Source organism: Phyllobates terribilis, unplaced genomic scaffold (genome assembly GCF_046119375.1).
Source record: "Phyllobates terribilis strain yellow unplaced genomic scaffold, ASM4611937v1 Scaffold_8__6_contigs__length_399053987, whole genome shotgun sequence".
In the NCBI taxonomy this organism is placed as follows: domain Eukaryota; kingdom Metazoa; phylum Chordata; class Amphibia; order Anura; family Dendrobatidae; genus Phyllobates; species Phyllobates terribilis.
This window is the reverse complement of record NW_027362768.1, coordinates 374736866-374764073: the sequence shown is the minus strand read 5'-3', so window position 1 is coordinate 374764073 and position 27208 is coordinate 374736866. Positions and strand designations below refer to the sequence as shown.

General features: G+C 42.7%; 1 protein-coding gene across 3 annotated transcripts; it reads left to right on the top strand.

The window, feature by feature from the left end:
• Positions 1-1190: 1190 nt before the first annotated feature.
• ALDH1L1 (aldehyde dehydrogenase 1 family member L1) lies at positions 1191-25606 on the top strand. Of its 3 annotated transcripts, none has more exons than XM_073644949.1 (23): positions 1191-1341; positions 7226-7376; positions 7675-7909; positions 8058-8223; positions 10422-10523; positions 11268-11357; positions 11663-11800; positions 12032-12157; positions 12245-12336; positions 12967-13114; positions 13237-13356; positions 13450-13577; positions 13791-13941; positions 14865-14935; positions 15426-15531; positions 17405-17492; positions 17625-17718; positions 19388-19487; positions 21288-21386; positions 21469-21634; positions 23725-23830; positions 24641-24840; positions 25020-25604. In XM_073644949.1, the coding sequence occupies exons 2-23, from the start codon at positions 7247-7249 to the stop codon at positions 25073-25075; spliced, it is 2712 nt and encodes a 903-aa protein (XP_073501050.1). In that variant the 5' UTR covers positions 1191-1341; positions 7226-7246; the 3' UTR covers positions 25076-25604. The 3 variants fall into 3 exon arrangements, with proteins under 3 accessions (XP_073501050.1, XP_073501052.1, XP_073501051.1); XM_073644951.1 differs by lacking the exon at positions 1191-1341 and adding an exon at positions 2746-2770 and having other exon boundaries at positions 25020-25606; XM_073644950.1 differs by lacking the exon at positions 1191-1341 and adding an exon at positions 4615-4764 and having other exon boundaries at positions 25020-25605.
• Positions 25607-27208: the final 1602 nt, after the last annotated feature.

The following is a 27208-nucleotide window of genomic DNA, read 5'->3' as shown; positions in this document are numbered from 1 at the left end:
TCTAAGAAGCATTTGAAGGTCCTGGAGTGGCCTAGCCAGTCTCAGACCTGAACCCAATAGAAAATCTTTGGAGGGAGCTGAAACGCAATGTAGCCCAGCGACAGCCCCTAAACCTGAGAGATCTGGAGAAGATCTGTATGGAGGAGGGGGCCAAAATCCCTGCTGCAGTGTGTGCAGACCTGGTCAAGAACTACAGGCAACGTCTGACCTCTGTAATTGTAACAAAGGTTTCTGTATCAAATATTAAGTTTTGTTTTTTATTGTATCAAATACTTATTTCATGAAATAAAATGCAAATTAATTATGTAAATATCATACAATGTGATTTTCTAGGTTTTATTTTTAGATTCTATTTCTCACAGGTGAAGTGACCTACAATAAAAATTATAGACCTCTCCATTCTTAGTAGGTGGGAAAACCTGCAAAATCGGCAGTGTATCAAATACTTATTCTTATTCTTGCACATACCCATGTAATTATTGATTCTAACTAAATAATCTTAGTCTCTGTTAACAATTTTTCTCAATACTAAGAAATTTCCCCATTAACTGTAATTGCAAGAATTTTATTTTTTTACATGACAGGACAGTATGGGCACATTATCTCATCCTACAAAAAGGCATTTTAGAACCATGTTCATTTTCTTGCAGCACTGTCTCGCCTATAGTATGACAACAAGCCGGGGCTTATACACACTTACATAATAGTTTGTGCCTCCAGGGCGCACTGTGGATGTCTCACAATTTGTGATGTAAATATTTGGGTTCTCGTGCTTCTAAACTTTGTAAATGGATTTTTTTTTAATCCATGGTTATTGCAGTACCAGTTACATAGACGATACGCTGACTACTACAGCACTTTTTCTTCTTACACACCATAAAGTTGTAGAGCATACTGGGAGTTGTAGTTTTTCAGGAGCCAGAGAGACACAGTTTGGATTCCACTGGGTCAAGGTTTGTTAGTGTTGGTGCAGATGATTAAGGACCTGGGTCAGTCAGGACAATTCTTGGGACCTGGAATTGTATTTTGCTCTGGGGTCCTGCCTAGTTAGGGTGCCCCCTTGTGTCCTGCACCAGTACTGGCTCTGTATTTCTCCCTTATCTCTCCCTGATCTCAGTTTAGCATATCTCCTGCCTTCCCTGTAGCTTGGGGCATGCTCTGCTTGCTCTGACCTCTCCTTGCCTTGCTCTGTGTGTTGCAGTAATAATCAGTAAAACCTCTTGGATCTTCTCCAGCTCCCAGTCTCCTCCTCTGCTCCTTCACCTCCTGCCTCTAGAAAACTGCTCCATACTCTGCTCTGAGACTTAGCCCTGCAGAACTTTTTCTGTGCCCTGTCCCCAGGTGAGTCCTATGAGGGAGATTTCTAGCTATGTGGGTGTTATTTTATACATTTGTGAATTACAAGGTGTTTCTAATTCTTAGTAAGTAAAGATCAATCATTGTATGCAGTTATGCAACTTTCTAATATCCTTTGTGTATCAATTATTTTCAGCTTTCAAGAGCTCTGCTTGCTGTCAGTGAATGCAAACATTCTTGTTTACACACAAATGCTAAAAAACCTTTACAGAGCTGATATTTTCACAGCTGAGAGTTTGTTACAGTTGTCCCCACAGTAGACAATATGCTAAACACATCTGGAAAATGCTTTTTTTCCCCATTGGTCTGATAATTTGCTACTAGGGATCATTGAAGGTAAAATGTATCAGTCTTGAGTCCAGAATGTACAGACTGGATACATCTGCAGCATGTGTGCAAGTGACTCCATATTGATACATTTTCTGCACTGATACATTGCAACAAACTATCAGGACAGTAAAGTGATGTGTTCAGCTAACAGAAGATGGTATAGACTGGATGCATCATACATCATGTCAGCCTTCAGACATCAACAAGAAGGTTCTCATTTACTTGCAGCTAGCAGAGATCTTGAAAAGTGTAAAGAATATAATCACAATGTGTGTTAGAAAGTTTTAGAACTTTTTACAATACAATGAATAAACATCATTTATATAAAGCCATTTTAATGACAAGAACGCTGGTGTGTGACATAAGAAGCCCTGAAATTGTGGCGTTTGTGGTGCAGTTTCCTCTCAAGTCACCAGTGAACATGATACATACAGTCATTAAAGGTCAGCGAGTCAGGAGCTGCCAGAACAGTCAGGGCAGCATGGACTGTCAGTGTTGCCATAGGCACCGAGGGTAACTGCACATTAAGTTTTACACTATTTGTTTTCCTACATCAAGTAATTTTACAGTCAGTATATGGTTAATGAATCACAAGTCAGCAAAAGTCGCTGAACCCGAATAACCTGAAGCGATTTACATGTCCATGTCTGATTGGGCAAGCCCCTCAAGAGGCGAAGATGGATCCTCTCTCCTGATTGGTCAATCTGAGACAGCGCCCTGAACGACACGCCCCAATGTATGTAACATAGGCAACATGTGACCGTATACAGAACAGCATGGCCGACAATGTAGAACGAAGGCCATTGGTCCTAGAGGCCTTCATTGTTTTCTTGTACAATAGTTGTTCAAAAGTTGGAGTTTTTTTAGTTTCTTTTTTTTAGCTTCTTTTGACATACGGTACCATGCACCAGTTTAGTTTTGGGTAAATGTAGTGTCTCTGAAAAAGAAGGTGGAACTGCTGACCTTAGAGAGATATTCTTATAACAGGCACAACTCTGTCTGAGAACTGGGAAAGAATGGACGCACTGCTGCTCCTTGTGCCGCTTGTGCATGATGGCAACTGAACTATAAAAAAAACAATGAGGTAAGGAATATCACCACTGTCTGACTAATCAAAAAGTTCCCCCCAATAAAAGATAACGTTATTTGGATATTTCAGGAACATTTGTGATATTTTCAATTTTCATTGTGATAAATAAAGGTTATCTTTTATTGGGGAGAACTTTTTGGTTAGTCAGACCATGATGGCAACTGCAATAAGTGTGGTGCTGAAACGTGTAACCCTGTTAAAGTGACCGTTACCGTATCTGGTAACCGCCCATCACCTCCATCATCAGTATCTGGTGACCGCCCATCGCCTCCATCATCAGTATCTGGTGACCGTCCATCGCCTCCATCATCAGTATCTGGTAACCGCCCATCGCCTCCATCATCAGTATCTGGTGACTGCTCATCGCCTCCATTATCAGTATCTGGTAACCGCCCATCGCCTCCATCATCAGTATCTGGTGACCACCAGTTGCCTCCATTATCAGTATCTGGCGACTGCCCGTCATCTCCATCATCAGTATCTGGTGACCGCTCGTCACCTCCATTATCAGTATCTGGTAACCGCCCGTCACCTCCATCATCAGTATCTGGTAACCGCCCGTCACCTCCATCATCAGTATCTGGTAACCGCCCGTCACCTCCATCATCAGTACCTGGAGACCGCCCGTCGCCTCCATCACCAGTATCTGGTGACCGCCCGTTGCCTCCATCATCAGTATCTGGTAACCGCCCGTCGCCTCCATCATCAGTATCTGGCGTCGCCTCCATCATCAGTATCTAGTAATCGCCCGTCGCCTCCATCATCAGTATCTGGTGACCGCCCGTCACCTCCATCATCAGTATCTGGTGACCACCCGTTGCCTTTATCACTTCTTCTCGATAACTTGCACACAGTTTTTGAAGGAACTCGGCAGACAGTTATTCCAAACATCTTGGAGCGTATCAGTTCTGTGAGATCAGGGCTCTGTGGGGCCGGATCAGCACCTCCAGGACTCCTCGTTCTTAATGACATTGGCTGGATTTTTGGGTTTTCGTTGTACGACTGCAGAATAAATCTGGAGCCAATCAGATATCTCCCTTATGGTATTAGATAATGTATAAGTATATGCCTGTATATCCTGTAATACCATTAGGGAGATGTCTGATTGGCTCCAAGTTTATTCTGCTGCCGGACAATAACCCCTAAACATCCAGAACAAAGAGTCTTGGAGGTGATGATCCGACCCCACAAAGCCCTGATCTCACATCATCCAGTCTGTCAGGGATCACATGGAGAGACAGAAGGATCCACACAAGCCTCATACACCGAAGATCTGGGGTCAGTGCTCCAAAGTTCCCAGCAATCTCCTGCCGAGTTCCTTGATTAACCTATATAAGTAACGAGAAGAAGTGATGGAGACGACGGGCGGTCACCAGATACTGATGGGATTTCCATTTCTCACTTGTTTGTTCTTTTTGCATTTTGTTAATTGATAAAAAAGAAACTATTAACACTTCTATATTTGAAAGTTTGTTACTCTGCAGAGTTGTGAATAGTGATATTGTGAATGGAACACGCCTATTTACAAAGTTACTATTGTCACTATTTACAATGTTTATTGTTTACACTATATCAGTGGATCTCTGATTATCACAGGTATCTGTTAAAAATGCTAAATAGGAGGGTGAACAAAGGTTATGTGTCTTCCATCTAAATACAATGTTTACATGAGAAATCTCAGAATATTTAGGACATAAACATTGTCTGACAAGCATCTGGCTCCACCAGTCTTTCTATACTGTATGTGAGTTGCCTAACATGAAAATCAAAAATCCTTTGATAAGAAAGGAGAGTCTGAGACAGGAGGAAGCAGACAGCTGTAAGGGGTATTAAAGACCCAAGCATGGCTCAGAGGGGGGCGTACCACGGAAGGGGCTTACCCAGGGGTGTGACCAGGGGGACTGACCAGGAAGGAATTAACTTGGGGCACAATACTCAGGGAGAAAACATTCACTTGACACGAAGACGAGTGTGTGTGAAGAGTTCATGTATGTTATTTATAATGTCACTGCATTCACTTAGATATTGTAATCATTGTGTATTATAATGAACAACTGTGTCTGTTCTGTAATATTTATTCTTCATGCCGGTATGTGTACATACAATATATACAAGTAACTCTCATAACTGTAGGAGCCACTTTATGCTATATGTATATTTAGTAATTCATTCTAATTTATCTAAACCACCAAGAAGGGTGAGTAGAAAAATGCATAGAATTATATTATTGTGTATAGAAAGTGATATTATAGTAGTTATATTCTTATACATAGGGGGCAGTATTATAGTAGTTATATTCTTGTACATAGGAGCAGTATTATAATAGTTATATTCTTGTACATAGGGGGCAGTATTATAGTAGTTATATTCTTGTACATAGAAGCAGTATTATAGTAGTTGCATTCTTGTATATAGGGGGCAGTATTACAGTAGTTATATTCTTGTACATAGGGGCAGTATTATAGTAGTTATATTCTTATACATAGGGGGCAGTATTATAGTAGTTATATTCTTGTACATAGGGGCAGTATTATAGTAGTTCTATTCTTGTACATAGGGGGCAGTATTACAGTAGTTATATTCTTGTACATAGGGGGCAGTATTATAGTAGTTATATTCTTGTATATAGAGAGAAGTATTATAGTAGTTATATTCTTGTACATAGGGGGCAGTATTATAGTAGTTATATTCTTGTACATAGGGGGCAGTATTATAGTAGTTATATTCTTGTACATAGGGGGCAGTATTATAGTAGTTATATTCTTGTACATAGGAGCATTATTATAGTAGTTATATTCTTGTACATAGGGGGCAGTATTATAGTAATTATATTCTTGTACATAGGGAGCAGTATTATAGTAGTTATATTCTTGTACATGGGGGCAGTAATATATTAGTTATATTCTTGTACATAGGAGCAGTATTATAATAGTTATATTCTTGTACATAGGGGGCAGTATTATAGTAGTTATATTCTTGTACATAGAAGCAGTATTATACTAGTTGCATTCTTGTATATAGGGGGCAGTATTACAGTAGTTATATTCTTGTACATAGGGGCAGTATTATAGTAGTTATATTCTTGTACATAGGGGGCAGTATTATAGTAGTTATATTCTTGTACATAGGGGCAGTATTATAGTAGTTCTATTCTTGTACATAGGGGGCAGTATTACAGTAGTTATATTCTTGTACATAGGGGGCAGTATTATAGTAGTTATATTCTTGTATATAGGGAGAAGTATTATAGTAGTTATATTCTTGTACATAGGGGGCAGTATTATAGTAGTTATATTCTTGTACATAGGGGGCAGTATTATAGTAGTTATATTCTTGTACATAGGGGGCAGTATTATAGTAGTTATATTCTTGTACATAGGAGCATTATTATAGTAGTTATATTCTTGTACATAGGGGGCAGTATTATAGTAATTATATTCTTGTACATAGGGGGCAGTATTATAGTAGTTATATTCTTGTACATAGGGGGCAGTATTATAGTAGTTATATTTTTGTACATAGGGGCAGTATTATAGTAGTTATATTCTTGTACATAGGGGGCAGTATTATAGTAGTTATATTCTTGTACATAGGAGCAGTATTATAGTAGTTATATTCTTGTGTATAGGGAGCAGTATTATAGTAGTTATATTCTTGTACATAGGGAGCAGTATTATAGTAGTTATATTCTTGTACATAGGGGGCAGTATTATAGTAGTTATATTCTTGTACATAGGAGCAGTATTATAGTAGTTATATTCTTGTACATAGGGGACGTATTATAGTAGTTATATTCTTGTATATAGGGAGAAGTATTATAGTAGTTATATTCTTGTACATAGGAGGCAGTATTATAGTAGTTATATTCTTGTACATAGGAGCAGTATTATAGTAGTTATATTCTTGTACATAGGAGGCAGTATTATAGTAGTTATATTCTTGTACATAGGGGCAGTATTATATTAGTTATATTCTTGTACATAGGTGCAGTATTATAGTAGTTATATTCTTGTACATAGGAGCAGTATTATAGTAGTTATATTCTTGTACATAGGGGACGTATTATAGTAGTTATATTCTTGTATATAGGGAGAAGTATTATAGTAGTTATATTCTTGTACATAGGAGGCAGTATTATAGTAGTTATATTCTTGTACATAGGGGCAGTATTATATTAGTTATATTCTTGTACATAGGGGCAGTATTATATTAGTTATATTCTTGTACATAGGTGCAGTATTATAGTAGTTATATTCTTGTACATAGGGGCAGAATTGTTCCCACATTAAAAATAAAATAACTAAAATAAAGAGGATCTGATTTTTTTTAATCTCCAGATGTTATTGTTCCATAGATAAGAGCATTTGATTATGTTAAGTAATTGATTTGACAAATTCTTCTAATATCACCATATTTCCTTTTAATATATATTAATCTATATTTTTTTAGCCTGTCCCTCAAGCTTTCGTCATGAAGATTGCGGTGATTGGACAGAGCATATTTGGAAAAGAAGTGTACAAGGAGCTAATAAAGGAGGGACACCAAGTGGTTGGAGTATTCACAATTCCTGATAAAGCAGGTGGCAAGCCAGATCCGCTAGGTATGTGCTTCATGGTCATCACTATCACCATCGTCACCAGAGTTCTGCTTTTCTGTCACTGAGCTCTTTATATTTACAAGCTAACATTATGACTTCCAGCCTCCACCACTAGGGGGAGCTCACTGCATACTGATTCACTTTATGTAAGGTGCTCCCTCTAGTGGTGGCTGCGATTCCTTATCAGCGCTCATAGGTTAAAGGTCTGAGCACTAGGGTGTGAACTCTTGTCATTTTCTCTTACTCGGGGTAATTACTCGGTGACTTCTAGATCTAATAAAACATCTTCTTGCCCCCGCAGGAGTAGAAGCAGAGAAAGATGGTGTTCCTGTTTTTAAATTTCCCCGCTGGAGAGTGAAGGGTCAGGCTTTGCCGGAGGTGGTGGAACAATACAAATCAGTGGGGGCCGAGCTGAATGTTCTTCCCTTCTGCTCTCAGTTCATCCCCATGGAAGTCATCGATGCTCCGACACATGGATCTATCATCTACCATCCATCCATCCTGCCGCGACATCGGGGGGCCTCCGCCATCAACTGGTCAGTATGGGGGCTGCATATGTTATATCCTCATTGTTCAGGTGAACATTCAGTTTGGAATAAATGTAGATACTTTGTATCACTCTACTTGCCATATGGCACCTCTAGTCACACCCAAAGCTGCATCGACTTACTTTATCTCTTGTAGGACGTTGATGCAAGGAGATAAGATAGGCGGTTTCACCGTATTCTGGGCTGATGATGGGCTGGACACGGGCGACATTTTACTGCAGAAAGAGTGTGAGGTCCTGCCAGACGACACCGTCAACTCTATATACAACAGATTCCTCTTCCCTGAAGGCGTTAAAGGCATGGTCAGTATAAAAAAAAAAAATCATCAAAAACAGTGCCACACCTGTCCAATGGTTGTGTGTGGTATTGCAGCTCAACTTCATTCACTTCAAGAAAGCTGAGCTACAATACCAGGCACGGCCACTGAGCAGTTGTGGCGCTGTTCCTAGAAGATTTTACAGATGCCAGAAACGCCTCTGTGGTCATAGCGGTCAGGTAGCATTAACCCTATCAGCGCCATTATTGGGATGCACAGACCAAGGTAAAGAACCCACAGGTTAACCGAAAAAAGTCCACGCTTGTTCCGATTTCTTATAATAATTTGCAAATACGCAAATCTGCTTATCTGTACTGCAATTCTAAATTTGAATGCAGCTTTGGTTGTGACTGGAGTGTTAGGTAACCTCGCATCGCTCTCTGTGAAACATCCTTGACATGAAATAGATCCCGAGCTGAATTTTTTTTTTCTTGGGTGAGTAAATATTAATTTTGGCATAGTAAAGAGTAAATGTGACCGGGGTCATGGTCTCATGATCAGCGGCCGAAAGGCGATTCTTACTCAGCATTTTCCATGTACAAGACCAGTGACATCCGGATTATCGGATATTCCTCTCCAGTAATCCAGCACGAGGGGCCGCTGGTGAGGCCGGAGGATCACTGACTGCCTATGTAATGACTGTAAAGTGAATGTGTCCTCAGAAAATCACCCATTGTTTAAATCAGGTTATTGTGTTACTTGTATTTTAAAAACAGTTTTGTCGATGTTTGTTTTTTCATATCACGATAATTTATAAAAAAAAAAATAATAATCTTCCAGTTTCCACACTGACCGCTGAGACTTTTTGAGACTCATAAATCCCTCATATATCCCGTCATTTCTGTAAGAGTTTTCAGCAAGGATTTTCTTACCATCAGAGACAGGATTACAATGACTGATATCTACTCTATTATAGAGGTGTTAACACAGGATCCACCACTCACAATAGGTGATGTCACAGCTCACCTCCTCCTCCTGTAGAATGACTGATAACACCTCTATGTACAGTAGATGACACAGGATCCACCATTCACAATAGGTGATGTCACAGCTCACCTCCTCCTCCTGTACAATGACTGATAACACCTCTATATGCAGTAGATGACACAGGATCCACCATTCACAATAGGTGATGTCACAGCTCACCTCCTCCTGTACAATGACTGATAACGCCTCTATATACAGTAGATGACACAGGATGCACCACTCACAATAGGTGATGTCACAGCTCACCTCCTCCCCTTCTGTACAGTGACTGATAACGCCTCTATATACAATAGATGGCACAGGATCCACCACTCACAATAGGTGATGTCACAGCTCACCTCCTCCCCCTCCTGTACAGTGACTGATAACTCCTTTATATACAATAGATGGCACAGGATCCACCACTCACAATAGGTGATGTCACAGCTCACCTCCTCCCTCTCCTGTACAATGACTGATAACACCTCTATATACAGTAGATAACACAGGATCCACTATTTGCAATAGGTGATGTCACAGCTCACCTCCTCTTCCTCCTGTACAATGACTGATAACACCTCTTTATACAGTAGATAACACAGGATCCACCATTCACAATAGGTGATGTCACAGCTCACCTCCTCCTCCTGTACAATGACTGATAACACCTCTATGTACAGTAGATGACACAGGATCCACCATTCACAATAGGTGATGTCACAGCTCACCTTCTCCTCCCTATTCGCAGTTACCTTTTTCACACGCTCATTAGATGCTTCATTACAAAAGATAGGGTTGGGGTCTGTTTACATGTGGATTTCTTGAGAGTCTAGTTGAACCGCAGTGGTCGGTGTGAAAATTGCAATATCTTTTTTAATTTTGAATAAAATTTGAACTATGGAAAAAAAATCCAAATATTCTAAAAAATACATTTAACACAAAAAAGCTGATTTAAACAACAGGACATTTTTTAATGACTCTTTCCCTTAAAGGAAACATAACCCACAAAATGTCTGCAGAACAATAGTGTTACTAACACCACTGGGATAACAATGGATGTGGCTGCAGCCTCTCTTCTCTTGTCTCTGGTCTGTGGCTGATTGCTGTGAGAGGGGAGAGGGAGCAGCAGAGTGGAGACATCAACCATTGATGAAGGATTGAGACTCGTCTGTGAGACGTTATTACACAGCAATGAGACTTTGTTCCTCTGTTTTTCAGGTGGAGGCCGTGCGTCTGATTGCACAAGGCTCAGCTCCGAGGATCCCACAACCCACTGAAGGAGCCACATATGACCCAATACAGAAGAAGGAAACTGCAAAGGTGACCGAATATGTCTTGCTAGGTCACTCCTGCTCTTATCCACTTTCGCAAGGCTTTACAGTAACATGGCGCCACCCGCGAGTCACAGTATGACCGCGGGAATAACCCAATAACCCAACCGTGGGAATAACCCAATAACCCAACCGTGGGAATAACCCAATAACCCAACCGTGGGAATAACCCAATAACCCAACCGTGGGAACAACCCAATAACCCAACCGTGAGAATAACCCAATAACCGAACCGTGGGAATAACCCAATAACCCAACTGTGGGAATAACCCAATAACCCAACCGTGGGAATAACCTAATAACCCAACCGTGGGAATAACCCAATAACCCAACCATGGGAATAACCCAATAACCCAACTGTGGGAATAACCCAATAACCCAACCGTGGGAATAACCCAATAACCCAACTGTGGGAATAACCCAATAACCCAACCGTGGGAATAACCCAATAACCCAACCGTGGGAATAACCCAATAACCCAACCGTGGGAATAACCCAATAACCCACCCGTGGGAATAACCCAATGTCAATACTTCTATATAGAAAAAAATTGCTAATGACTGAGCAACCAGTGCAAAACGTCTGACCATGGACATACTGGGGTCGTGTCGTTGTAAAGCCCAAGCTTGAAACGTTAGGGAATGTAGACATTTGTAGTTGATGACGGAGTGGGTGGTGAGGAATTATTGGGATGGTCGGCCCTCACTCGAGTTTCCTTTGTCCAAATTTGTAGGTTAATTGGGATCTGCCGGCAGAAGCGATACACAACTTCATCAGAGGGAACGATAAGGTGCCCGGAGCCTGGACCGAGCTCAACGGAAGCGTAAGTGCAGAGCCTACAGCGTCATCTGCTGGACACTGCTGGTGCTGCAGAAAACAGATTGCTGAGATGGGCGAATCAATGCACAGGACATTGGGCCCCGTCAGTAGTCCATGGCCGCTAGATGGGAGCCCGGCATACCTCCGCCTAACTAAAGGCATCCCCAGGCTCATCTATTGATTAGTAGCCTGGTATGACTTCATCGTTGTGGAGTGACGCACACACAACATCGTGCCAGGCGCCTACTTATCAGAAGAGGAGATGCCAATGCATCTTTACTGATTTATTTTATTTTTTTTGTTATCTAGAAATTGACTTTTTTTGGCTCATCCTTCACCCCCAATGGACCGAGCCCTGATGGAGAACCTCTGGAAATTCCTGGGGCGTCAAAGCCGGCTGTGGTAACCAAGAACGGTCTGGTTCTTTTTGGAAATGATGGGAAAACTGTAAGTGATGTGATAACATCTCATAAATCTCATAGGGTTATTATAACATCCCTGCACCTTCACTGTAATAACCCCAACGCCAATAATCCAGCTGTCCGCCATGTTGTGACCTGGGATATGTGGAATATTGTGTGAGGGGTTCGCTCACGGGGGAACAGTGGGTCACACAACAATATGGGATCGGTCGGCTTCCGTTGGCCGCGTGTCAGAAGTTTCTATATTTGCTCGCAGCTGACAGTGAAGAACCTTCAGTTTGAGGACGGGAAGATGATTCCGGCGTCTCAGTACTTTAAGTCATCGGACAATGCGTCCTTACAGCTGTCCCCGGAGGAACAAGCCGTGGCGGATGAAATGCGGGTATGTGAGTCCCAGACCTCCCGCCATGATTGTCATCTACACCAGTCGGTAGTCAGTTTGGTAACCGTCTCTGTGCCTGTGTCCTAGGCCGCCTGGAAGCGGATCCTCACCAACGTCCCCCAGGTTGAAGACTCCACTGATTTCTTCAAGGCCGGAGCAGCGTCTATGGATGTCGTCAGGTTAGATAATGACCATCAATATGTAATTAATAGGAAATCTACAAAACCTTGCATCGTTATCATCCTATCTGATGTCAAGAACGAAGAGGGTGGTTAATTCTACAGTTTACTGCTCATTGCCTCGGCCACCTCTGCAGTCTTATCAGCGGAGGTCAGTTTCCTATATAAGGAGTGTAGTTATTACAAGCTCTTTATGGAGCTTGTAGTCGCTGCTCTGAAGCTGATTGGGTTGCTGGATTCATCAGCTTTAATGTCCCTGTGCTCCTCAGATGTTATAGAGACAAAGCTGCCTCTGCTTCCAGCATTGGAGAGTGCGCGGCTTTGGCCGGTGGAGTGACGATGCTGCTGGCCTCCATTTCTGATCATTCAGGAGGCTGTGGTGGGGGATAGGGGAGTGGTGACAAGTTGGCAAAAAATCTGTCTCTCTCATGGGGACAAAGGGATGTTTTGACTTTTGCAATGAGTCCCCTTGAGCTGTATGCAGGTTTCTGAAGACCACCTATATTTGTGCCATGCACCGTAAATGTCTGACGTGTAATGGTGGGGGGCTGCTTTGGCTTTTACAGTGGGCTCCCATGAACTCTGTGCCTCTGATAACTCACTCTACTCTTTCTGCGCTCATGTCTCCAGGCTGGTGGAGGAGGTGAAGCTGAAGTGTAAGGGGCTTCAGCTGCAGAATGAAGATGTCTACATGGCCACCAAGTTTGAGGAGTTTGTGCAGATGCTCGTGAGGAGACTGAGAGGTGAAGACGCGGAGGACGAAATACTCATAGATTACGTAAGATCTGTATCAATGATCATGAAATGTGCAGTGATCGCCGTCCTCCATGTCAGTGGCCCAGGAAGCTGAGATATGTGGGGCTGTTTGTTGAGGTCTTTGCTTTATCTGTCCGTGTTCAGGTGGAGAAGGACGTCAACGACATGAAGATCAGGATTCCTCATCAGCTTTTCATCAATGGACAATTCACAGACGCCGAAGGCGGGAAAACCTATGAGACGATTAACCCCACGGATGGGAATGTAAGAACCGAAATAACATGAGCGAACTCATAGGCCGACATGGCAGACGGGGCGAAGCGCTCCCCTGTGTTCATCCAATTCTCCTCTTCATAGGCCATTTGCAAAGTGTCTCTGGCCCAGGTGTCGGACATCGATAAGGCTGTGGCCGCTGCCAAGGACGCTTTTGAAAAAGGCGAGTGGGGCAAAATGAATCCAAGGGATCGAGGTCGTCTGATCTACAGGTGAGTTCCCTGCCGGGTTGGTACCGGGGTGCCAGTATTCTGCAGTGTGAGGTGGTGGCGGTGGCACTTTATAGCATTATTTAGGCACTACTGTCAGCACTACTGTACATGGTGTAGTTATTTGTATGTCAGAACCCCATATAGGAAGTAGAGGAGTCAACATAAAGTACCCCTGGCCTTATCCCATGTTCCCTCTTTCTTGCCTCGCTCCAGGCTTGCCGACCTCATGGAGGAACATCAGGAGGAGCTGGCCACCATTGAATCCATAGACTCTGGCGCTGTCTACACTTTGGCCTTAAAGACCCATGTGGGGATGTCCATACAGACCTTCCGATACTTTGCCGGCTGGTGTGATAAAATTCAGGTAATGGCAGATGTGTCTAGAAGGTATTGCCCCCGACAGGTATTATTACTGCGCGGTTACTTTACATCAGTGGTGCACGACCCGCGGGCGATGCCGTCCTGCTGAGCAGAGACTAAGCTGCTGCCATCACTGCTGGTCTACTAGGGGCGGCCGCTAGAGGACCGGCCACTGGAGGACCGACAGGACAGGAGGCCACTGGAGGACCGGCCACTGGAGGACCGTCGGAGGACCGACTGGGGTTACAATACATTTTAGTTTTAGTGCCCCCTATTGTAAAACAAACGCTGCACAGCGCCCCCCAATAACTATCTAATAACACACCATATATTTACAGCCGAGATCTGAGTTATCCCTGATCTCGGCTGCTGCCTTTGTGCTCACTTCACCAATATCACGCACATTTTCAGCACTGGGTAGGCGCTATTACTGTGCGGCACAGTTCTGACGCGGACACAAAGCCTGACATTGATAGTAGGATTGGAGATAACTCAGATCTCGGCACATTAGATGTCACTTGGATCACGACATCCAGGAACCAACAGATCCACCCATAGTTCACCCCTGTGGACGGCATAAAAAGCACAATAAAGAATGGCGCAATGGCTTTTTTTTCCAAAAAACTAAACTGTAGGTACTAATGGTAATCACATGTCTGGGAGGCAAAGACCCCAAGGTCAGGGCCATCCAGATCGTCAGTCAGGGGCATTCTGCAATATCCTGATGCCCAGCGTTGTGTAATGGTGAAGCCGGTGCCAGGCAGATCTGCAGAGCCAATATTAGGCAAATGGAGTAAATAAGGCAAGAGCAGCGCGATCTATGAAGTATGAGTAATATCAGATGTTCTTTCACAGTTTGACCATAGAGGGCGCTCTTCTGACTGGTTCCTGATATATAGTACACATATCCATGTTTATGTCTCACAGGGCTCCACCATCCCGATCAATCAAGCTCGACCAAATCGGAATCTGACCTTCACCAAGAGAGAGCCCATCGGGTAAGCGTGCCAGGCCGAGCTGAATCCAGTGCCCACGTGACCCATCCGCTAATACAATACAGAAACTTTACTGACTTCAACTCAAAGGACTGACTGGTGTTGGGCACCGGGGTATTGAGCGGCACAACTTTCTTGTACTAATCCCTACAGCCTGGAAAAGCGCAGGACAAGCTGAGAATTCTGGGAGATTCAAGCTCCGAAGCTGCAGAATAGAAACTGCAGCTCTGGAATAGATTCCCTAAATAACCAAAATGACTCCAGGAGGGAAGGAGAATGGTGATATCAGCTTAGATCATCCTCCATAACTCACATTCACTGGGCACAATTGTACTTCAGCAATGACAGAGGATCTGTGAGACGCTTTAATTTAAAGGGGCAGTTCTGGTGTCGGGTCCCTTTTAAATATTGCCCTATATGTGCACAGAATAAAATGTGAGAAAAATGAAAATAATACAACATAACTGGTAGTAACATGCGATATCTCATGCAGAGTCTGTGGAATCGTCATCCCCTGGAACTATCCACTCATGATGCTGGCGTGGAAAACAGCGGCTTGTCTAGCGGCGGGTAACACGGTGGTGCTGAAGCCGGCCCAGGTGAGTGATGGCAGAAACAGGTTGTGAGAGCAGAATGGGAGGTGGAGTTTCCAATAACAAGCAGAATAGTGAGTGCAGCTCTGGAGTATAATACAAAATGTAACTCAGGATCAGTAATGTAATGTATGTACACAGTGACTGCACCAGCAGAATAGTGAGTGCAGCTCTGGAGTATAATGCAAAATGTAACTCAGGATCAGTAATGTAATGTATGTACACAGTGACTGCACCAGCAGAATAGTGAGTGCAGCTCTGGAGTATAATACAAAATGTAACTCAGGATCAGTAATGTATGTACACAGTGACTGCAGCAGCAGAATAGTGAGTGCAGCTCTGGAGGATAATGCAGGATGTTACACAGAATCAGTAATGTAATGTTTGTACACAGTGACTGCACCAGCAGAATAGTGAGCGCAGCTCTGGAGTATAATACAGGATGTAACTCAGGATCAGTACAGGATCAGTAATGTAATGTATGTACACAGTGACTGCACCAGCAGAATAGTGAGTGCAGCTCTGGAGTATAATACAGGATGTTACACAGGAACAGTAATGTAATGTATGTACACAGTGACTGCAGCAGCAGACTAGTGAGTGCAGCTCTGGAGGATAATACAGGATGTAACTCAGGATCAGTAATGTAATGTATGTACAGTGATTGCACCAGCAGAATAGTGAGTGCAGCTCTGGAGGATAATACAGGATGTAACTCAGGATCAGTACAGGATCAGTAATGTAATGTATGTACACAGTGACTGCACCAGCAGAATAGTGAGTGCAGCTCTGGGGTATAATACAGGATGTAACTCAGGGTCAGTAATGTAATGTATGTACACAGTGACTGCACCAGCAGAATAGTGAGTGCAGCTCTGGAGTATAATACAGGAGGTAACTCACGATCAGTAATGTAATGTATGTACACAGTGACTGCACCAGCATAATAGTGAGTGCAGCTCTGGGGTATAATACAGGATGTAACTCAGGGTCAGTAATGTAATGTATGTACACAGTGACTGCACCAGCAGAATAGTGAGTGCAGCTCTGAGGTATAATACAGGATGTAACTCAGGATCAGTAATGTAATGTATGTACACAGTGACTGCACCAGCAGAATAGTGAGTGCAGCTCTGGAGTATAATACAGGAGGTAACTCAGGATCAGTAATGTAATGTATGTACACAGTGACTGCACCAGCATAATAGTGAGTGCGGCTCTTGGGTATAATACAGGATGTAACTCAGGGTCAGTAATGTAATGTATGTACACAGTGACTGCACCAGCAGAATAGTGAATGCAGCTCTGGGGTATAATACAGGATGTAACTCAGGATCAGTAATGTAATGTATGTACACAGTGACTGCACCAGCAGAATAGTGAGTGCAGCTCTGGAGTATAATACAGGAGGTAACTCAGGATCCGTAATGTAATGTATGTACACAGTGACTGCACCAGCAGAATAGTGAGTGCAGCTCTGGAGTATTATACAGGATGTAACTCCGGATCAGTAATGTAATGTATGTACACAGTGATTCCACCAGCAGAATAGTGAGTGCAGCTCTGGAGTATAATACTGGATGTAATTCAGAATCAGTACAGGATCAGTAATGTAATGTATGTACACAGTGACTGCACCAGCAGAATAGTGAGTGCAGCTCTGGAGTATAATACAGGATGTTACACAGGAACAGTAATGTAATGTATGTACACAGTGACTGCAGCAGCAGAATAGTGAGTGCAGCTCTGGAGGATAATACGGGATGTAACTCAAGATCAGTAAAGAATTATTAATGTTGGGAAATCTAATGCAGCTGCTAAACTGTAATGTGTATGAATTAAAAATCTGGATTTTTAAAAATGCATAATTGTCCTGCAGGTGACACCATTAACAGCTTTGAAATTTGCTGAATTAACAGTAAAGGCTGGATTTCCTAAAGGAGTAGTTAATATCCTTCCTGGAGCGGGTAGGTAAAGCAGCAAAGTTTGATACCTCGTTGCTAAATTTACACTGCCAAAAAAAACATAACACTTCATACATGTTGGGATTCTCTTTCCAAGTAACATATCCACAAAGTTACTATTTATTTTTCACCCAGGATCTCTTATTGGGCAACGTCTTTCTGATCACCCTGATGTCAGAAAATTAGGATTTACAGGATCAACACCCATAGGAAAGCAAATAATGAAAAGGCGAGTTATATGGAGCCTTCATATATTCTTGTACATAGGAGCAGTATTATAGTAGTTATATTCTTGTATATAGGGAGCAGTATTATAGTAGTTATATTCTTGTACATAGGAGCAGTATTATAGTAGTTATATTCTTGTACATAGGGAGCAGTATTATAATAGTTATATTCTTGTACATAGGAGCAGTATTATAGTAGTTATATTCTTGTACATAGGGGGCGGTATTGTATTATTTATATTCTTGTACATAGGGGCAGTATTATAGTAGTTATATTCTTGTACATAGGAGCAATATTATAGTAGTTATATTCTTGTACATAGGGAGCAGTATTATAATAGTTATATTCTTGTACATAGGAGCAGTATTATAGTAGTTATATTCTTGTACATAGGGGGCGGTATTGTATTATTTATATTCTTGTACATAGAAGCAGTATTATAGTAGTTATATTCTTGTACATAGGAGCAGTATTATAGTAGTTATATTCTTGTACATAGGGGGCAGTATTATAGTAGTTACATTCTTGTACATAGGAGCAGTATTATAGTAGTTATATTCTTGTACATAGGGGGCGGTATTGTATTATTTATATTCTTGTACATAGGAGCAGTATTATAGTAGTTATATTCTTGTACATAGGGGGCAGTATTATAGTAGTTATATTCTTGTACATAGGGGGCGGTATTGTAGTATTTATATTCTTGTACATAGGAGCAGTATTATAGTAGTTATATTCTTGTACATAGGGGCAGTATTATAGTAGTTACATTCTTGTACATAGGAGCAGTATTATAATAGTTACATTCTTGTACATAGGGGGCGGTATTGTAGTATTTATATTCTTGTACATAGGGGGGCAGTATTATAGTAGTTATATTCTTGTACATAGGGGGCAGTATTATAGTAGTTATATTCTTGTACATAGGGGGCAGTATTATAGTAGCTATATTCTTGTACATAGGAGCAGTATTATAGTAGTTATATTCTTGTACATAGGGGAAGTATTATAGTAGTTATATTCTTGTACATAGGGGCAGTATTATAGTGGTTATATTCTTGTACATAGGAGCAGTATTATAATAGTTATATTCTTGTACATAGGGGCAGTATTATAGTAGTTATATTCTTGTACATAGGGGCAGTATTATAGTAGTTTTATTCTTGTACATAGGGGACATTATTATAGTAGTTATATTCTTGTACATAGGGGGCAGTATTATAGTAGTTATATTCTTGTACATAGGAGCAGTATTATAGTAGTTATATTCTTGTATATAGGGGGCAGTATTATAGTAGCTATATTCTTGTACATAGGAGCAGTATTATAGTAGTTATATTCTTTTACATAGGGACAGTATTATAGTAGTTATATTCTTGTACATAGGAGCAGTATTGTAGTAGTTATATTCTTGTACATAGGGAGCAGTATTATAGTAGCTATATTCTTGTACATAGGATCAGTATTATAGTAGTTATATTCTTGTACATAGGGGGAGGTATTATAGTAGTTATATTCTTGTACATAGGGGCAGTATTATAGTAGTTATAGTCTTTTACATAGGGACAGTATTATAGAAGTGATATTCTTGTATAGGGGGCAGTATTATAGTAGATTATATTCCCGTGCATTTACCTTTTTTTAGATTCTTACTTTACTTTTTATTTCAGTTGTGCAGCGAGTAATGTAAAGAAAGTGTCTTTGGAGCTGGGTGGAAAATCACCTCTGATCATCTTTAAAGACTGTGATCTGGATAAAGCCGTGCGGATGGTGAGCTTTATCTCCACTTTGTGCTTATATTTGCCACCACTGGACGGAGCTGCAGATTATTTCCGTGCACTTTCTTTGTTGTTTTGTGTTTTGCATTTTTGATGTCACTTTGTAATATTACAGATATGATATATACAGTACAGACCAAAAGTTTGGACACACCTTCTCATTTGAAGATTTTTCTGTATTTTCTTGTCTATGGAAATTGTACATTCACACTGAAGTCATCAAAACTATGAATTAACACATGTGGAATTATATACTTAACAAAAAAGTGTGAAACAACTGAAAATATGTCTTATATTCTAGGTTCTGCCAAGTAGCCACCTTTTGCTTTGATGACTGCTTTGCACACTCTTGGCATTCTCTTGATGAGCTTCAAGAGGTAGTCACCGGAAATGGTCTTCCAACAATCTTGAAGGAGTTCCCAGAGATGCTTAGCACTTGTTGGCCCTTTTGCCTTCACTCTGCGGTCCAGCTCACCCCAAACCATCTCGATTGGGTTCAGGTCTGGTGACTGTGGAGGCCAGGTCATCTGGCGTCGCACCCCATCACTCTCCTTCTTGGTCAAATAGCCCTTACACAGCCTGGAGGTGTGTTTGGGGTCATTGTCCTGTTGAAAAATAAATGATGGTCCAACTAAACGCAAACCGGATGGAATAGCATGCCGCTGCAAGATGCTGTGGTAGCCATGCTGGTTCAGTATGCCTTCAATTTTGAATAAATCCCCAACAGTGTCACCAGCAAAGCCCCCCCCCCCACACCATCACACCTCCTCCTCCATGCTTCACGGTGGGAACCAGGCATGTAGAGTCCATCCGTTCACCTTTTCTGCGTCGCACAAAGACACGGTGGTTGGAACCAAAGATCTCAAATTTGGACTCATCAGACCAAAGCACAGATTTCCACTGGTCTAATGTCCATTCCTTGTGTTCTTTAGCCCAAACAAGTCTCTTCTGCTTGTTGCCTGTCCTTAGCAGTGGTTTCCTAGCAGCTATTTTACCATGAAGGCCTGCTGCACAAAGTCTCCTCTTAACAGTTGTTGTAGAGATGTGTCTGCTGCTAGAACTCTGTGTGGCATTGATCTGGTCTCTAATCTGAGCTGCTGTTAACCTGCGATTTCTGAGGCTGGTGACTCGGATAAACTTATCCTCAGAAGCAGAGGTGACTCTTGGTCTTCCTTTCCTGGGGCGGTCCTCATGTGAGCCAGTTTCTTTGTAGCCCTTGATGGTTTTTGCAACTGCACTTGGGGACACTTTCAAAGTTTTCCCAATTTTTCGGACTGACTGACCTTCATTTCTTAAAGTAATGATGGCCACTCGTTTTTCTTTACTTAGCTGCTTTTTTCTTGCCATAATACAAATTCTAACAGTCTATTCAGTAGGACTATCAGCTGTGTATCCACCTGACTTCTGCACAACACAACTGATGGTCCCAACCCCATTTATAAGGCAAGAAATCCCACTTATTAAACCTGACAGGGTACACCTGTGAAGTGAAAACCATTTCCGGTGACTACCTCTTGAAGCTCATCAAGTGAATGCCAAGAGTGTGCAAAGCAGTCATCAAAGCAAAAGGTGGCTACTTTGAAGAACCCAGAATATAAGACATATTTTCAGTTGTTTCACACTTTTTTGTTAAGTATATAATTCCACATGTGGTAATTCATAGTTTTGATGCCTTCAGTGTGAATGTACAATTTTCATAGTCATGAAAATACAGAAAAATCTTTAAATGAGAAGATGTGTCCAAACTTTTGGTCTGTACTGTATATTTATTACCATTGTTCTGTCCTTCCAGGGAATGGGTGCAGTGTTCTTTAATAAAGGCGAGAACTGCATTGCTGCCGGGCGGCTGTTTGTGGAGGACTCGATTCATGATGAGTTTGTAAAGAGAGTGGTGAGTGTGCAAGTAGTATGAAGACCTAAAGACACCTGAGCCCGTATCCTCTGACCATAATCAGTAATTTATCTCTTTCTAGGTGGATGAGGTAAATAAAATGAAGATTGGGGACCCTTTGGATAGGTCCACAGACCACGGACCCCAGAACCACAAGGCCCACCTGGATAAACTAATCGAGTATTGCCAAATAGGTGTGAAGGAGGGGGCCACCTTGGTGTATGGTGGAAAACAGGTCCCAAGACCAGGTGAGATCAGGGGCCACCAGCGTGTAAAGCACTGAAGTCACTTCAGAACCACAAGTCCTAGCTTATCCTGACATTTTCTTAGTAATGGGGCATGCTGAGACTTTTAGTACTTTAAAAATCACATGTATTTGTAAGCACCATTCAGCTATAGTGTCATTGATATGATTCATAGAGCGGGTCTGGATCTCCTGCCAGTGTGTGCGCCAGGCAGCGGGTATCCAGCCAGGAGCCCCATGTGCAGCATTAATGCAGGAAGGGGCGAGAGTCACAGAGCAGCTGAGGACAGGACACGGGCGGCCGGAATGTACAATGTGCCGGGTGAGAGCAGCGTGACACTACAATCTGCTCCATCGGACGTCTCTGTGCCGCTGTGCCAACCGCTGCGTCAGAAAATATTTATGGATGATCTCTCCATGTTTCTTACGTGGATTTTAATAACTTCAGCACTTGAGAAATTTCAAGATTCAGAGGTCTCTGAATAGCTGAATAGGAAAAATGACGCATGCAGTTGTTGCCAGCTTTGGGTGTAAAATATCAAAAGACTGACTGTCCCCTCCAAATAGAAAACTGGTGTAAACAGGTGCTTACTAAGAATAGCCATCTCCATACATAACTAACAAATAATTAGCCCAGGAGAGGAATCACATCAGATAGGTCCCCAGCAAAAGAAGATCGCCTTGACGTTGCTGCTGGGTATGGATGAATTGGCCAATTTATGTGCCAAGTATCTTTGTTTTTTCCTATTTTCTAGAACAGTAATGCAATTCAAATTTCATATATTTCATGTTTATATGCCATAGCATTAGACTGCAACTTTATTTGTTAATTATGTATGGAGATGGCTACTCTTATTATGCACCTGTACACACCTGTTTTCTGTTTGGAAGTGACTGTCAGTCTTTTGTTATTTATATATAGGCTCTCTAACCAAGCACTCCACCCATCAGCCCCTGGTGATTTTAATTACAGCAGGATCCTACCTACCCATATCAATGTAGGCTATTATCCCAGAAGAGGAATCATATAGGATAGGTCCCCAGCAAAAGAAGATCGCTGTGATGCGGCTGCTGGGCATGCATGAATTGGTCAAATTATGTGCTAAGTATCTTCATTTTTTCCTGTTTTGTAGTGCAGTAATGCAATTCACATTTCATGTTTACATGCTATAGCATTACAGAGTGCAACTTTATTTGTTAGTTGGGTGTAAAATATTCCCCAAAAAGGACAAATAAAAATTTCACAAATTGCAGAAAAAGATGCAAATTGAACAAAATAGTTTTGCGTATTTTTTTTTATAACACTCTGAGCACAAGTTGATGGACTGGACGCAGATTTCACAAGGGGATTTGGCAAGGAACTTTTAGGCTATGTTCACACACGTTGTGTTTTGCTGCGTATTTTGCTGCAGATTTTTATGCAAACTTTCAGCTGCGTCTTGCACCAGCAAAATCTACAAGAAACCAGAATTCTCTGTTCACACATGTTGATTTTTATTTGCTGCCTTGCTTGCGTTTTTGGAAAATAGAACATGTCACTTCTTTCAGCATTTTTGCAGCGTTTTTTCACCCGTAGGAAGTAATGGATGGTGAAAAAAATGCTGCAAAAAACACACCTGTGCTTTTTGCAGCGTTTTTGCTGGCAAAATAAAATGGGATTCTTTTTTTACACAGAACTTTATGAACATGCCTAAATAGAGACAGAAGGACAGTGAAAAAACGCTGCAAAAATGCGTCAAAAAACGCAGGAAAACCTGCATTTTGTCAGCAGATTTAGCTGCAGAAAAAAACACAATGTGTATGAACATAGCCTTAGACAAAAGGTGACGATTTTTCTCATAAGCACCAAGAATCCTGCAAAGGGATTGGTGTTGATGTGTTTAGCTCATATTGTAGCAAACCCTCAGCTGTGAGAAGTATTAGGACTGATGTCCTAACTTCAGTGATTAGGATGAGGGGCAGGGTGGATGTAAGAACGCTGCTCCCTGCGGGGTCCAGTCTTGTATGTTTTCTTCCATACTGAACTCCCTGCACATTTCTTCTGTCAGTTCTTTATTTCTTATATGAATAAATCTCATTATTTTATATTTCAAGGCTTCTTCTTCGAGCCGACCATATTTACCGACGTAGCAGATCGCATGTTCATTGCTAAAGAAGAGTCGTTCGGTCCCGTGATGATCATCTCGAAGTTCACAGACGGGTAAGAAGTTATCAGTGTTTATAAGGAGCCCACCCTGCAAGGAAACTGCAATAAGATGTGATATTGAATAAGCCTATGTGCAGACAGTGGCGCCCCCTAATGTACAAACTGCAGTATTGCAGAACTATAAACGTTACTGTTCTGGATCAGAATAATACAAACCAAGTATCCATACCAAAAAATGACCAATAATTAGCGCACACGTAACAGCATTGTATAATTCCCAAATAATAGTGTTCAATAGTGCCCAAATATTACCACCAAAAATTGCCAATAAATGTGCCATATAGGACAAAAATGCCACTATACAGTGCCTGAATATAAGGGGTATATAGTATCAAATAATGTCTTTATATAACGCCCAAACTATATAGTGTCCAAATAATACCTCAAAGAATGGCCAATTAATAGCGCCATATGCAGTCTAAGTAATACCAGCAAACAATGAAGCATTAATAGTGCCATCTAGTGGCTAAATATTACCACCAAAATGTCAAATTAATAGCGCACAAGTAACAGCATTGTCTAACGCCCGAATAATAGTGCGCAAATATTACCACCAAAAATGTAACGCCCGAATAATAGTGCCATGTAGTGCACAAATAATACCACTCTATGGTTCCTAAATATGTGCAATATAACACCCAGATAAGACTCATCTGATGCCCAAACAATAGTGCTATATAGTGCCCAAATAATACCACCGACCTTTACCTGCAAAAACCCTGTTCCTCCATTAGAGGGCGCAGCCGCCTCTGTTCATATTCTTGGACGTTGTATTGATATTGATGCGTCCGCTTTCTTTCCCAGCGATGTGGATGGAGTCCTGCAGAGGGCGAATGACACGGAGTTCGGTTTGGCATCTGGAGTGTTCACCAAAGACATCAGTAAGGCGCTGTACGTGAGCGAGAAGCTGCAGGCCGGGACCGTCTTCATCAACACCTACAACAAAACTGACGTGGCTGCGCCATTCGGGGGCTTCAAGCAGTCCGGCTTTGGAAAGGATTTGGGTGAGGATCAATGTCGTCTTTTATTATTACATGGCTTCCTGGGTGACGACCAGTATGGATGCCATCGCCTCTCGTCAGTGCTCCCTATGAGGATTTGTATATCGCCTCATAGTTATGAGGAGCTTCTGCACCCGAATATAAATTCTAACTTTGAATACATTTTTCTTTTTTGTCTGTAGGTGAAGAAGCGCTGAATGAATATTTAAAGACAAAAGCCGTCACTATCGAGTACTAGAAATATGACATCACAGGGTGTAGAACCATCCGGAAGCATCGAACGGCCGCCAAGTCTTTACTCTTAGCAAAGATTACATTTAAAGGGAAACACTCAGTGACTCCCCATTCTGATTCATAGTGCAGGGGAGCATGTCCCTTTAATTTCCATTCCCTCATATATCAAATGTATTCTTAGCATACCGTGATAATTAATTACATTATTACGGCTTTCCCAAGATCCGGAATGGCAGATGAGACGAGATCTCTGTCGATACATCTGCTGCTCCAATATGGCTCCATATCACGTCGGATCTGCCATCCATGACTGTTGTGGCGGCAGTAACGGAGGCCACGGATCTGCCATGACTTGTGGAGGCAGTAACGGAGGCCACGGATCTGCCATCCATTACTGTTGTGGAGGCAGTAACGGAGGCCACGGATCTGCCATCCATGACTGTTGTGGAGGCAGTAACGGAGGCCACAGATCTGCCATCCATGACTGTTGTGGAGGCAGTAACGGAGGCCACAGATCTGCCATCCATGACTGTTGTGGAGGCAGTAACGGAGGCCACAAATCTGCCATCCATGACTGTTGTGGAGGCAGTAACGGAGGCCACGGATCTGCCATGACTTGTGGAGGCAGTAACGGAGGCCACGGATCTGCCATCCATTACTGTTGTGGAGGCAGTAACGGAGGCCACGGATCTGCCATCCATGACTGTTGTGGAGGCAGTAACGGAGGCCACAGATCTGCCATCCATGACTGTTGTGGAGGCAGTAACGGAGGCCACAGATCTGCCATCCATGACTGTTGTGGAGGCAGTAACGGAGGCCACAAATCTGCCATCCATGACTGTTGTGGAGGCAGTAACGGAGGCCACGGATCTGCCATGACTTGTGGAGGCAGTAACGGAGGCCACGGATCTGCCATCCATTACTGTTGAGGCAGTAACGGAGGCCACGGATCTGCCATCCATGACTGTTGTGGAGGCAGTAACGGAGGCCACAGATCTGCCATCCATGACTGTTGTGGAGGCAGTAACGGAGGCCACAGATCTGCCATCCATGACTGTTGTGGAGGCAGTAACGGAGGCCACAGATCTGCCATCCATGACTGTTGTGGAGGCAGTAACGGAGGCCACGAATCTGCCATCCATGACTGCTGTGGAGGCAGTAACGGAGGCCACGGATCTGCCATCCATGACTGTTGTGGAGGCAGTAACGGAGGCCACAGATCTGCCATCCATGACTGTTGTGGAGGCAGTAACGGAGGCCACGGATCTGCCATCCATGACTGTTGTGGAGGCAGTAACGGAGGCCACGGATCTGCCATCCATGACTGTTGTGGAGGCAGTAACGGAGGCCACAGATCTGCCATCCATGACTGTTGTGGAGGCAGTAACGGAGGCCACAAATCTGCCATCCATGACTGTTATGGAGGCAGTAACGGAGGCCACGGATCTGCCATGACTTGTGGAGGCAGTAACGGAGGCCACGGATCTGCCATCCATTACTGTTGTGGAGGCAGTAACGGAGGCCACGGATCTGCCATCCATGACTGTTGTGGAGGCAGTAACGGAGGCCACAGATCTGCCATCCATGACTGTTGTGGAGGCAGTAACGGAGGCCACAGATCTGCCATCCATGACTGTTGTGGAGGCAGTAACGGAGGCCACAAATCTGCCATCCATGACTGTTGTGGAGGCAGTAACGGAGGCCACGGATCTGCCATGACTTGTGGAGGCAGTAACGGAGGCCACGGATCTGCCATCCATTACTGTTGTGGAGGCAGTAACGGAGGCCACGGATCTGCCATCCATGACTGTTGTGGAGGCAGTAACGGAGGCCACAGATCTGCCATCCATGACTGTTGTGGAGGCAGTAACGGAGGCCACAGATCTGCCATCCATGACTGTTGTGGAGGCAGTAACGGAGGCCACAGATCTGCCATCCATGACTGTTGTGGAGGCAGTAACGGAGGCCACGAATCTGCCATCCATGACTGCTGTGGAGGCAGTAACGGAGGCCACGGATCTGCCATCCATGACTGTTGTGGAGGCAGTAACGGAGGCCACAGATCTGCCATCCATGACTGTTGTGGAGGCAGTAACGGAGGCCACGGATCTGCCATCCATGACTGTTGTGGAGGCAG

Excerpts from the sequence above, each read along its gene's own strand:
- ALDH1L1 (XM_073644951.1), top strand. The coding sequence starts at position 7,247 with ATGAAGATTGCGGTGATTGGACAGAGCATATTTGGAAAAGAAGTGTAC. Across the intron at positions 13,357-13,449 it reads TTAACCCCACGGATGGGAAT|GCCATTTGCAAAGTGTCTCT; the intron begins GTAAGAACCGAA and ends TCCTCTTCATAG. Across the intron at positions 23,831-24,640 it reads ATCTCGAAGTTCACAGACGG|CGATGTGGATGGAGTCCTGC; the intron begins GTAAGAAGTTAT and ends TTTCTTTCCCAG.